Raw genomic sequence first — 12,687 nt, 5'->3', positions numbered from 1 at the left:
GTTACCCAAGGAAGCAGTCCAGGTTTAGAATGCTAAACTGTGACAGTAATCTGGGACCAGGCAAGCTGCTGAAACAAACTGTAAATTAAGGGTTCTTGACTGGAAAGAGAAAGAGAGTGTTTAAGAAATAATTATGCGTCTTGGGGTCTTGATACTGCAAAGAATGCAAATCTCTGTCTTTAGCAAAAAACTGTCAATAGGGTAATAACATATGTCTTCAGAGAGTTATCCTGACATCTGTTTACAGTCCTCCTGTGCGCCCTTGTGTTCTTGTCTGAAGCCCTTAAATATTGTGCTTGGAATTGAGCAAATCAATTCAGTGGTTAGTAAGAATGAGTACGTCTTTCATCGTGCCATGTATAACAGCAGTCTTGTTTTGTCATCCTGTTTCCTCCTTCTGGTATTTAGGATCAGTACCCAAATATCATTATAAATGATCATCAGGCTTGATGTTAGAGGAATTTGAGGATAGACTGATGCAGGAATTACATGATCAGACCAGATTCACCAGCAATGCCGTTTGAAATGTCCATGAGCAATTTTGCTTCTCTTGTGATCGAACTGTTTATACAAACTGCATAGATTCTTTTGTAACTGCTAAACAAGTTTGCATTCCAGTCTCTTCCTCCTGTGCTGCGTTAAAACGCTCTCTGTAGTACAGGACTGACTGGAAAAACTGTTGTCAGAAAGTCTCTAAAACTTGTGTTGCTTTTACATATAGTGAGGAAGATTGACTGCACAAATCCCAGTCCCTGATTTTTTGGGGCCAGTGCTGCAGAACCAACAGAATTCTCAACGCTTGATCCTGTTTTTTTTTCTTCTGATTTATGCCTTTGGCAGTGGTTTTCTCACCTTGCCTCCCGCAGGAGGCTCAGGTCAGTTGAGTAACAGTGCTACAATTAACACCCGGCCTATAAGCAGGGTGATCTTTTGGTTCTGAAAACCATTTTCGGGCAAAAAGCTTCGGTTAATATTTACATGTGCCACTCATATTTGAGGCAATTGTACTGGAGCTGATGGCATTTCACCAAACGGAGCATTAGCCCCATCAGGATAGGTAGATGGAAAGGGGGATCATTCCTTCTTTTCAAATCAAGTTAGCTTAACATAATTGAAAAGCCTTCATGCCTGCCACAACTTTCTCTGAGCAAATGCGGATTTCGTACTTCAGCTGCTAGCAACAGCTAACGCATTAAGGTGGCTGGGACCACGTTAGATGGCTGTGGCAGTGAAGATCAGCTCGTGCCTGGATGCTGCACAGGAAAGCGCAAACCTGCATGGTAACGCACATTCGGCAGCTTTTTGTGTGTTACCCAGCACATGTGCACGGTGTTTTTGCTGGCTACCCTGACAGGAAGAGGAGGGCAGTAAACATCTGTCAAATTCATTTGCCCAGAGCCCTATCTGGCAGTAATCCTCCAAGGAAGGGTTCAGGCTTCCTCCCCTGCACCATCTATTAGAATTGTGCAGTAAGGGCAGATTTTCAAATCACAGGTAAAGGCAAATTGATTTACAGTTTGATAAATACTGTGGTGGGGGAGTTTTCAGTCTAGTCACTTGATTTGTACGCAGACAGTTGCAACAAAGCACTTTCAAAGATGAAACAAAGCTGTAAAACAAATTGCAGCTATGTATTGTCCATTTGGCAGCAAGCAATGTATGTGAACATAACGGGGAAAAAATAAACGTGTTTTTCAGTAATGTTGTATGTAGCGCATCATGTCTTCTCTGGTTAAAAAAATGAGTAGTGATGTGAACGGGGAGGTACGTTAACAAAAAGCTCCGGTTTCAGCCCCAGCTGGTTGCGCAGGGGCCGACTGGAGGAAAGCAGCTTGAGAACACGCTCCAAAACCGAATTTCGGGGGCATTTCCCGGGCGTTTCTCCTGTCCGAGGGCCTCGGCCCGGGCGCCGCCGCAGGGCTCTCCCTGCCGCCTCGACCACCGGCTGCGCGGGCGGCCCACGCGGGCCCGTGAGCGCCGGGAGCCCCCTGGCGGGAAGAGCCCGCCCCCTCCCCCGCGGCGCGCACGAGTGGGTCACACCCCGCCCCCTCTGGGAACGCCCCCGGCCGGCCGTCGCCGGTCGCCATGGTAACGCATTGGGGCGGGGCCGCCGGCAGCCAATAGGGAGGCAGTGGGCAGCCAATCAGCGGTGGCGCTTGAGAGTTTTAAAGCCGCGGCGGTTAAGCTGAGCCTGAATTTCACTTGCTGCGTACCCATCTGCTGCTGCTCCACCATGGCGCTCAGGGTTAACAGGGTAGGTGCGGCACCGGGACGGCGGGCACTCAGCGGGACGGGAGCGGGAGCCGAGCTGGGTGTCATGCCGCGAGTAGGTGCTGGCTGCTCGCCCTAACCTGGGGCAGTGCTGGGGGGAGGCGGCCGGGCGGCTCTCCGGTGCCCTGCTCCATCCCTCCCTCCCTCCCTCCCTCCCTTCCCCTCTGCCCAGAAGACCTCCAGCTTCGCGGGCGGAGAGGGGCGCGGCGGGGCTGCCCTCTCGAGCTCTTCCGCTCACCCCCGTTTCTCCGTGGCGGGGTGCCTGCACTCTTCTTCTGGGGCACCTTCTCGGCTCCCCTTCAACCCTTAGGCTTGGGGCGCGGAGGGCAGCCGTGCAACCCTACCTCCCCCAGGTCCGCGTCCGTAACCCTCCCGTTTTCGGGGGCGCATCCGTGCAACCCCGACGTTCCCGCCGATGGGGCGCGGGGTGGAGGTCCGGTGTCCCCCGGTGGCGGTGCCGCTGACTGCCCTCCCCTCTGCCTACAGCACAGTCGCACGTCGGCCGACACCGCGGCGAAGAGCAGCCTGCCGGCTGCCGCCAAACGCGGGGCGGGGGCGGCGGGGGTGCCCAGGATGGTTCTGAGGCCTCGTGCCGCCCTGGGGGACATCGGCAACCGCGCCACTCAGCTGAAGGCCCGGGTCCCCACGAAGAAGTCGGTGGAGGACCAAGGCTGCAGGCAGAAAGCGGGTGCCCCGGTCCAGGAGAAGACGGCTATCAAGAAGAAGGTCACCAACAAAGAGCAGGTGCCACCGCCAGTCCCGGAGCCTTCCCAGGTACGCTGGGGGCCGTGTGCCCCCTCCCTAGCCCTGCGCTGGGCTGAGGGGGGGAGAGGGGCACAGCCTCACCCGCTGCCCTGAAATAGGGGTCGGAGCCCCCCACAGCACTTGGGTGCAGCTTGCCCTGCTGATCCCAAGTTTCCTTGTAGCCTCAGTCTCCAGCCCCCATGGAGACATCTGGATGTGCCCCATCCGAGGACATGCTGTGTCAGGCTTTTTCTGATGTCCTGCTTGATGTGGAAGATCCAGATGTGGATGATGGTGATAATGCATACCTCTGCGGCAGCTATGTGAAGGACATCTACAAGTACCTAAGAGGCCTTGAGGTTGGTAGGAGGAGGTCAGAACTGTACGGGGTATCTGTTGACACAATGAACCCATCATTATAGGCGTGGCTCAGAGCTTTCACCTACAGATTTTCCTGAGGTGCTAATAAGTGATCCCTCAACTTAAAATACAAGAAAGATTAAACATAAACAGATTCTGGTTGTTAGACCAATCAACTAGTAGTACTAGTACCATGCTCTTTCTAGCCCATCTCTAGTAAACAGCGAAACCTTGTGCCCTGTGTCCTACACCTATGGGCTATGCCTGTATTCAACTCCTTGATAAGCCTTAAGATGCAACAAAGGCTAGGCACTGGCAAATGCCTCAGCTAAGTGACTAGGTCTACTGACCCTATTCCTTCCACACAGGAAGAGAAACCTGTCAGACCCAAATACCTGGCTGGCCAGGAAATCAACGGGAGCATGCGTGCCATATTAATAGACTGGCTTGTGCAAGTACAGGTAAAATTCAGACTCACACAGGAGACCTTGTATATGGCAGTTGGTATCATCGATCGCTTCCTGCAGGTGAGTGTCTCTCGCCCAGTGTCAGGCAATGCTTTACCCCTAAGCTAAAGCACAAGCACTGACCAATAACACAATAGATGGTTAGACATATTACCCTTAACAAAATACAGCTGACCAACAAAGGGCATGTGATGTTGAACTGTATGCATGACATAACCCTCTCAGCTATGAACAGTGACTTGATAGATCAAAACTGCTTATTCCTCTCCCTCATTTGATCTCAAAACCTTGTAATACCCCTGCAGATGCCAACAGAGGTTAATGGATGACATATAGTTATTCTGTATATGCCAGTATGAACATCCTGCCACAGAACAAACTTTAAACTGGCTACCTTGAAAAGATGTGTTCTGAGTTAAGTCATACAGATGAATCTCCACTGCTTCTTACTACAGGACAATGCTGTTTCCAAGAAGACGTTGCAGCTGGTTGGTATCACAGCTATGTTCATCGCCAGCAAATACGAAGAGTGTATTCCCCCACACATTGGAGACTTTGCCTATGTAACTGATAACACTTATACTAATTCCCAAATCTGCCAGATGGAAGTGAAAATTCTGCAAGCCCTGGACTTTGGTCTGGGTCGCCCTATTTCTCCACACTTCTTAAGGAGGGCTTCAAAGATTGCACAGGTAATGCTGAGAACAGGTGTTACTGTAAGCAACATCTGGAAAATGCAATACTTGACTGTGGCAGCTTGTTAAAATGGTTCAAAACTTCTGAGTACTGCAACAGTTTAGCAACTGAACCTGGTTAAGACCTGTTTCCCATGTAGAAATAGGTCTTGTTTGTCTGGTTTCTGTCACATGACTAACCCACCCAAAACCAGAATTAAAATGCCTGCCTGGTACTGCAGGTGGCTACTAGACCGCTGTTGAAAGGTGCAGTCCTAGACTATGAGCAGCCTAATATAGCTCAGAACTGCTCTGTGATTAGGCCACTTGAATTTCAAGCCTATAGCTCCAAAAATGTTTGCTGAGGAAGTGTTTCTTCCTGCTTGACTAAACAAAGGCGTGACATGCTTACCTTGCTCTTACCTTGGAGGTAGCCAATACTCAACTCTGACTTACTGCAGGTGGACTTGGAACAGCACACTCTGGCCAAGTACCTGATGGAGCTGTCAATTGTGGACTATGATATGGTTCACTTTTCTCCCTCCAAGACTGCAGCAGCTGCTTCCTGTTTGGCTCTTAAACTCCTCAAAGGATCTGAGTGGGTAAGTCATGCTTGTCAGACCACCTCCTAGTTTGGGAATCAGTGTGCCTGTGCACCAGCTTAAAAGGCTACTCTGTGCATGCCTTCAGCTTCCCTTGTGGTATCTCATCATGTTCTTGTCTCCATGTGGCCCATTACAAGGGAAACAAATAGGGCAGTAACTGTTAACCCTCTACTGTGAGACAGAAGACTGTAACTGCCCTAGCCCAACAGAAGACAAAGAACCCAAGGTACTCACATTGTTCTAGCAGGCTTGTCTAATGACTTCCCTTCCTTTCAGACACCGGTTCTGCAACACTACATGTTTTACTCTGAGAGTGACCTTCTCCCAGTTATGCAGCACATAGCAAAGAACATCATTTTTGTGAATGAGGGCATTACCAAGCACGCGGTAAGAATCTCACAGTGCAGGCGGGGGGAGTATGTGTGGTTAAGTGTCACTACGTAGTGCTCTGAAGCTGGCTTAGCCAAGCCACTGCTGTCAGACCTGGATCAGACCTATATATCTTGCCAAAGTGGCATGAGCCAACCATGAACTATTCTTGTGTGCCAGGATGGGCTTGGCTTGACCACCAAGCCTTAAGTGAGCTGGAATAGTGTGAGTTTATGAACAGGGTAAACTTAATCAAACTTACCTCTCTGCAGACAATCAAGAACAAATATGCCAGCAAAAAAAACTGCAAAATAAGCGGCATTGAACAGCTGAAGTCTTCTATGATCTGGAATTTAGCACAACCTCTGCTGAAAAAGTTTTAACTCCAACTCAAGCAAAACATTGTTGCTCTGTGCTGCTGTGTATATAATGTGTTTAATTTGTGTGTTTCTGCTTTTAAATAAAGTACTTGTGTCTCTTATTTGTATTCTTTGTGGTAGTATAGTTGACTTAGCTCCTACACCTGCAGCATCTCCAATGGCATTTGGGAACACTGTGAAGAAGCACCATTCAAGCCTCCTCCAGGCAGCTCCTACAGGCTTTGCTAATGTGGTGGCAGAGCTGGTGTCTGCTAGATTAGTTCAATTAGACTGTAGCTCTATTACCTTAGCACTGACTTACTGTGTTATGGTTACAGTATTCTCTGTCTGTCTTTACTTAAGAGTAATGATGGTTCTTTGCCTACTACTCTTCCCCTTGTTGATAATATTTAACTGCACTCGTGCTTCCATAGTCATCTCTCTGAAAAATACCTGGGAGAGGTGGCTGTAGCCTTCCCTTCTCGTGCGCACGGGCAGGGCTTGGGTGGGGAATAAGCTCAGCAACCAACGCATGCCGATCACGGCAGACACCTTGTGTCAGACGCGGAGCCCCGCCCCGCCCCGCCAGGGAACCGCCCTTCCCCTCAGCGCCGCCCGCCTAGCGGCCGAGCGCCGAAACGCCGATAGGAAAGAAGAGGCCCAGGATTGGCTGGGGAGCCCCGCCGCAGCAGGCAGAAGCAATCGTCGGCCGCGCTGCCGAGGGGCGCGCGCGGGAGACTTGAAGGCGCTGGCCATGGAGCCGCTGCGGCGGGAGGCGGGCATGGCGGCGGTTGCCGGCGAGGGCGAAGGCGAGGGCGAGGGCGAGGGCGAGGGCTGGCCCGCGGTCCAGCCGGAGGCGAAGGAGGACGTGGACGTCCTCATGCTGGTGCGGTCAGTGCTGGGGTGGCCCCGAGCAGGCCGGAGTGGGCATGAGGGGCGATGGCTGCGGCGGGGCCTCCTCGGCCCCGGCGGTGGGGTGCTGCGGCGCGGGTCGGACTGACCGCTGTCGCTTTGTTTCTGCTGCAGCCTGAGGGACCATATGAAGCAGCAGCTTATGGAGTGCAGCATGGCGGTTCACGCCGGTAAGCTCATCCCTGCTCGCGCTCCCTCCAGCAACCCCCCCAGCGCCTCCGCTTTTTGTCATGTCGCGGTGATAGTGACGTGGCTAATGTCTGTCTCTTTCAAAATTTTTATCAAAAGTGCTCGTTATAATAACGAAACGGGGTGGGTTTGGGTTTTTTTTTGGGCTGAGCGCCTTACTGCATTTTCTGGACAACTCCGGGAGACGTGTGTGGGTCCTCCCAAAACCGCCGCGCGTCCGGTGCCCGCCGCCCTCTCTCCTCCGGGTTTCGACCTCAGACCCCCCTCGCGCTCTGACACGTGACGGCCGTTTTCAGGAATCTGATCGCTGGTGCTGAAGTCTTACGAAAAGTCTGCCAAAATGTTTCCTCTTGTTCCCATGGTGTTTCCCTTGCCTACGGCCCCTTGCACAGAACCAGCCAGCTGCAGAAATAGAGCAATGCTGTAAGCCAGCTCTGGCACGTCTAAGAAGTGCCAAATGGAAATATGTTAAAGCCTAACTACATCTCTGATACAGCTGATTGATAGTGTAGTCTCACCAACAGTGGAAGAGATGGTAAGGTATAGAGGTAGGAATAAGGAATACCTTGTATAGCCATCGAGCTGCTTATCCTTTATGCTCTGTAGATTGTATTTAAGAGTCTCTGTGCTTTTTTTGGTGATGTTTTGTCTTTACAGGTCAAGAAAGTTTCCCTGATGACACCACTAAACAAATGTTTACCAACAGGTATGTCACTGGATAACTTCAAACTTTTGATGTATTTTGAAACAAAGAGGAGAAGAGTTAGGAACTGAGCTTGGAGGTTCTGTTCTAGTTACTATTCCTTAGTAAACCTCTGGATTAACAATCAATACTTTGCAGGATTCTGGTGAAAATAAAAGGAATTAAGAGAAAATATGGGGAAGAAATATTTTACTCAGTCTTCTAATGTAGTTCCGTATCTGATATGGCTTCTAAATTTGCACTCCTTCTTGTGATTGCTAGAATTCACTAATATAGTTCCACATGCTAAAATACTTTTGGCCTTAATAATTTATGGTTTACAGGAAAAATTCTTACTTTAGACATGTAGAGAGCAAGTTATAAATGTGACATTGCTTTTTTTTTTTTTTGTTATCTTCATACTGTTTGGTGTTGTTTGTTGCTCTCTTTTTCTTGTTCCTTTAGTGCCACAGAAAATTTAAAACAAGATATGGAGAAAGCAATAGTCTCTTTCCATAACAAGACATTAGCCTTGCAAAGGTAGATTTTTCTTCCTGTTTATTTGGAGGTTTTCTCTTTGTTTATGTGTGTGCACATGCATGTACATGTACATAGTTCTGATTAAAATAGCATTATCAAAGTGTTATGGGGTGTATTAATAAACATGAGAGATTTTAGTACAATTGAACCAGTAGGAATGCAGATGGAGATACCATAGGGAAAAAAAAATTACGAGTTGAAACATGTAAACAGAAAGGTTCCTGTAAAATTGTGAAAGTCTGGCTGTATAAATCAGTAAACATAATTCTTGGCAGTATTTTACAAATGCATTTGGAAAGGTGGAAGCTGATAGGTGTTACACATCTCCTGTGCTACATGGCTGTTCATTTGATTTCCCACCTTTGCCCAGCTTCCCTTCTGCAGGCTCTGGGATTAATGGTGTCTGAGTATGTTGGGCAAGAGAGAAAGGTGTTGTGACTCTCACAAATAATCATTGATGCACCTTTCTTGTCCTGAGAGTTAAGCCCCATTATTTAACAAGTATGATATTTACAAGGTACTGAGTATTTTATATATGTAATTACAATGTGAGAGTGGACAAAAATGGAACCTTGGAAATATCTCTTCTGTTACTTATCTGAATCTACTTCTCTCAGTTTCTTATCAGTTCTCACCAGTTATATGTTTCTTTCCCCCACACTATGTAGGATCCAACTTTTTGTTGCCCTCAAAAACAAAGTGGAGCAAAATGATAATGAATCACGGTAAGGTGTTCTTGTGGGAAGGATGGGTAGAAAGGAATGGACTTTGCACAGTTAAATGTGACACATTTCTATATGACTTCGTTATACCTTTCTAAAAAGCAAGCTTCCTTCTGGTTTTGACTGAATGATATAACATCACCTTCTGGTTAGGATCAGCATGATCAGACCTTTTATACCCAGGGTGGATTTACATTTGGGCTCTGAATTAACCAACCTTTGATTACAGAGATCATAATTTTTGATTCACTAGTGAGAACTGTTTGTAGTTAAGAGTTTTTTGTCTTTAATGCATGACTTACCAGCATTTATAATAGTTGAGTATGTATTACAGGCTTGCAACCCAGCTTTGCCTCTGCATTGCTGCCTTCACTAATTGTGTCGGAGCTTAATGTCTTTGAAAAAGAACTGAAAGTTTCAAACATGTTTAAAATGAGCTTTTAATTTTCTGCCCAATATTAACAGGTGCATGCATATGAAGTGTAATATGAGAAATTTAATTTCTGTCAGAAATACAACTGAAAATGTTGCATCTCCATGATGCACCACGCCATGCATTGTAATTCAGGAGCTTCAGTTCTTGGCCATTGTCAAGTGGCTAGGCTTCCTCGATGCCTTCCAGGCTCTGTGATTTGGAACATTAGACTTAACTAAAACAAAAGTATGCTTTATTTTGATGTTAGGGGAAATGGGGATTTTTTGTTTGATCCCAACAATGATTTATGCTGCTGACTCATATTAATGGTCTTAAAATACACAACTGTGTTTCCTTCCTTAGACCGATCTTGGAAACTCTGAAACACATAGTAATGCTCAGCAGTGCTGTACTTGAACAGCAGCAGGTAAGTGGCAGTTGTAGCTTCTGTTGCAGTTGTGCAGGTATACCAACCTCAATATGGGCAGGAGCCCAATTTGAAAGTAACAGGATTGCACAAGTCATTTGAAGCTTAATATACAGCCCAAAAGTTGTGGTTTGTACTGGTGTTAAAATTATTGAAAGGATTACTTAAAGTGAGTATGTAAGAACGTCTGCTTCTAGAGCTGCCTTTAACTGCTTTTGTGGATTCAATTAGCATCTTTCAATATTTATTGGGGCCAAGAATCTGGAAAATACTTTTTTTTCTTTCAGCAAGCACGTGAGAATGAAGAGAAATTGAATGACATTAAAAGGAAAAGACTTTGTAAGTGTGTTAGCTATATTGACTTTGTTTTATATTTGAATGTACGGTTCATATTTTAAAGTTCTTGTAGCAATATTAATTTACATTTGAAGTGACTGCGAAACTCAGCACAGCTATAAAACTTCTGAAAAGAGTAGGAAGCACTGTAAAAATGAACATGAAACTGACATGTTAGAATGAGAGATGCAAAAGATACTCCAAAAGAATGCGGTGCTGTTTTATTTAGTGTAAGCTCCCCAGAAAATTACCCATCATTTAGTAATTTAAATCAGTCCTACACCACCTGAGGGATTTTTTTTTTGTCAGACAGTACCTTTATGAAATGTCTGCAGAATAGAGGAGGGGACTTAAAAAGAACTCTCATAATAGCTTGTATGTTGGTATTCAGTAGGCTTGTTAAAGTGGGTCTGATTTGTACATGAAGTCAATCTTTTAATAAGGTAACTATATTTTCTGAATGCTTCTACTGTCACATGACCAGGCTTGCCAACAGTTTTGACAACTGTTGTTTGTTTCATGCATAGGAAGTAGTGTATATGTTGACAGTAACGAACAAACACAATGAAATATCTGACTTCATAGGAAAAATGAACGCCCCTAGTATCTTCAGAAATAAGGGAAGGAATGCTGTGTCAGCATTTTTTCAATGTATGAACTGTTAATAATTGTTTTATTCAGTCTAGTTTTCAGCCTGGCTTCCAATAAGAAACTAGAAATATTTACTGGTGTTGTCCGTATGTCGCTTGTACAACTGGAACTTGGTTTTGATCAAATTTGAAAACGGGGAAAGGGTCTTAAACACCTCTGACTATCAAAGTTGTGACAACCAAAGATGGGGTGTAGGACAGATGTTCAAATTATGGTCCGTGTCTGATGGAAGTGCAGTCAGCACACAAAGTACTTTTTATTTTCCTAGCTGCCAGGCAACCAATCGATGTGCTTTGATACCGGGTAGCCACAGCATGGGTTGCTTCCTGGGGGAAAGGAATATCTTGAGGTATATTGGAGGGAAGGGATGGAGTCTGAAGTTAGGGTTATTGCAGTGGAAGCGCCTTCGATGTCTGAGGAAAAAAAGCATATATTTAGTTCTACTGCTCACCTAGCTACTACTTAATGCTTAATTTTCCTAATAATGGAACAGCACTAAAAAAAGCCGGAAGACAGAAACTACTGCAAATTCATAACATGATGAAAAAACAGAAGGAGGAACAAGAAAGTATGAAAAGGAGTGAAATGCTGCAGAAGATACTCAATAACTTAGAAAAAGAGAGACAGATGACTACAGTAATTCAACATGTATTCCAGGTAATGTGTTGTAGCTTTTAGAAGCAAGTTTGCCAACTTGCATTACAGTCAAGATAACCTAGTGTATGGTAAATGTAACTTAAACAAAAGTGTGTTTTCTGAAAAATTTGAGTAACGATGGTGATGGAAAAACTGCTGTATGAAAGGAAAACTTGATTGCTTTAAAGGCTAAAAGCATGAAATTGTCACAAACTTCTTTGGAATAATTGTTTACAGAGTTTAGATACAGTATCAATCTACCTTTATTCCTTTGTTCCCTTAAAGGTATAAAAATAATGCATTTTCTCTGAGAATGTCTGTCACAGAAGTGGCTGTATTTCCTTACACAGAGAGTCACCCCTACCTACACCACTCCCCCCGAAATCAGTTCCCCCATCTCATGGTCAGGAAAAATAAGTTGGTCTTAACCACGGGATTACCAGTGAGCCAGACTGCTGCTCCTCAGTCTGCCCCTTCTGACCACACACGCGTCTCTGCGTCGCCTACTGCAGCCTTGTGAAAGCTGCAGCCTGCAGCCACGGCCGGTCTCCAACTCCACTCAGCGGTGTCGCCTTTTGGTTACCCACGTATCGGATGCCGCCGACTAGTCTGTATCCACGCAGGTGGCGGGCAGGTCATCTGCAGTGTGGAGTCACACAAAGTGAGGAGGAAAACCTCACGATTTGGGACAGGGTGGAAGGGCCTCCTGCAGCATCCTGTGCTCAGAGGGGCTCGACTAAAGGCCACGTATGCCGTGCGGCAGTCTGGTACTCTGCCTCTCGCTGCGTGACTTGTCCTGGCTTCCTTTGCCTGGCCCCACAGATCAGTGACTTTGGTACAAAGATGGGAGGCACAGAGAACAGCGAATTGCAACCGTAGTGCTCTTGAGTTTATTGGCAAACGGACTATGAAATGCTAGTTAAGCACACACAAAGTTGTTTTTTAAAAATTTTAGACTGGCGAAAAGAGAGAACGTTGTTGGAGGGCTTCAGGTAGAAGGCAGGATGTAATTGTGCTCTGAACTGGGATGATCAGAAGAATTTCAAGAACAGAAACAGTCACATGTTTTTGTATTGCACGCTACGTTTACTAATAATTTGCATTGATAACAATGTTACATCTCAAATTGAGAATGAGAAATTAAACATTTTAGCAGGCTTTAGATTAGATTCCTAGAATTATCCTCTGGTTTTGTATTCATGAAATCTTCTGAGCTCTAAGTAGAACAAGTCTTTGGTTAAATATAATAATTCCCATTTTCGATCCAAAATGGCAGGGTGAGAATGTTAACTGTTATTTTGTGTTTGAGGCAAACTTTATTTCATGTG

General features: G+C 46.0%; 1 protein-coding gene across 1 annotated transcript; it reads left to right on the top strand.

Annotated features, from left to right (window-relative positions):
- Positions 1-2,233: 2,233 nt before the first annotated feature.
- On the top strand, positions 2,234-5,886 carry CCNB1 (cyclin B1; the record flags this gene model as incomplete). The annotated part of the gene is made up of 8 exons (XM_082498001.1): positions 2,234-2,254; positions 2,758-3,045; positions 3,198-3,374; positions 3,744-3,902; positions 4,298-4,534; positions 4,978-5,118; positions 5,398-5,508; positions 5,763-5,886. The coding sequence occupies 8 exons, from the start codon at positions 2,234-2,236 to the stop codon at positions 5,871-5,873; spliced, it is 1,245 nt and encodes a 414-aa protein (XP_082354127.1). The 3' UTR covers positions 5,874-5,886.
- Positions 5,887-12,687: the final 6,801 nt, after the last annotated feature.

This window comes from Vanellus vanellus (genome assembly GCF_965231255.1).
Source record: "Vanellus vanellus genome assembly, chromosome: Z".
In the NCBI taxonomy this organism is placed as follows: domain Eukaryota; kingdom Metazoa; phylum Chordata; class Aves; order Charadriiformes; family Charadriidae; genus Vanellus; species Vanellus vanellus.
Note: the sequence above shows the minus strand (reverse complement) of the source record. Positions and strands in the feature narration are given on the sequence as shown.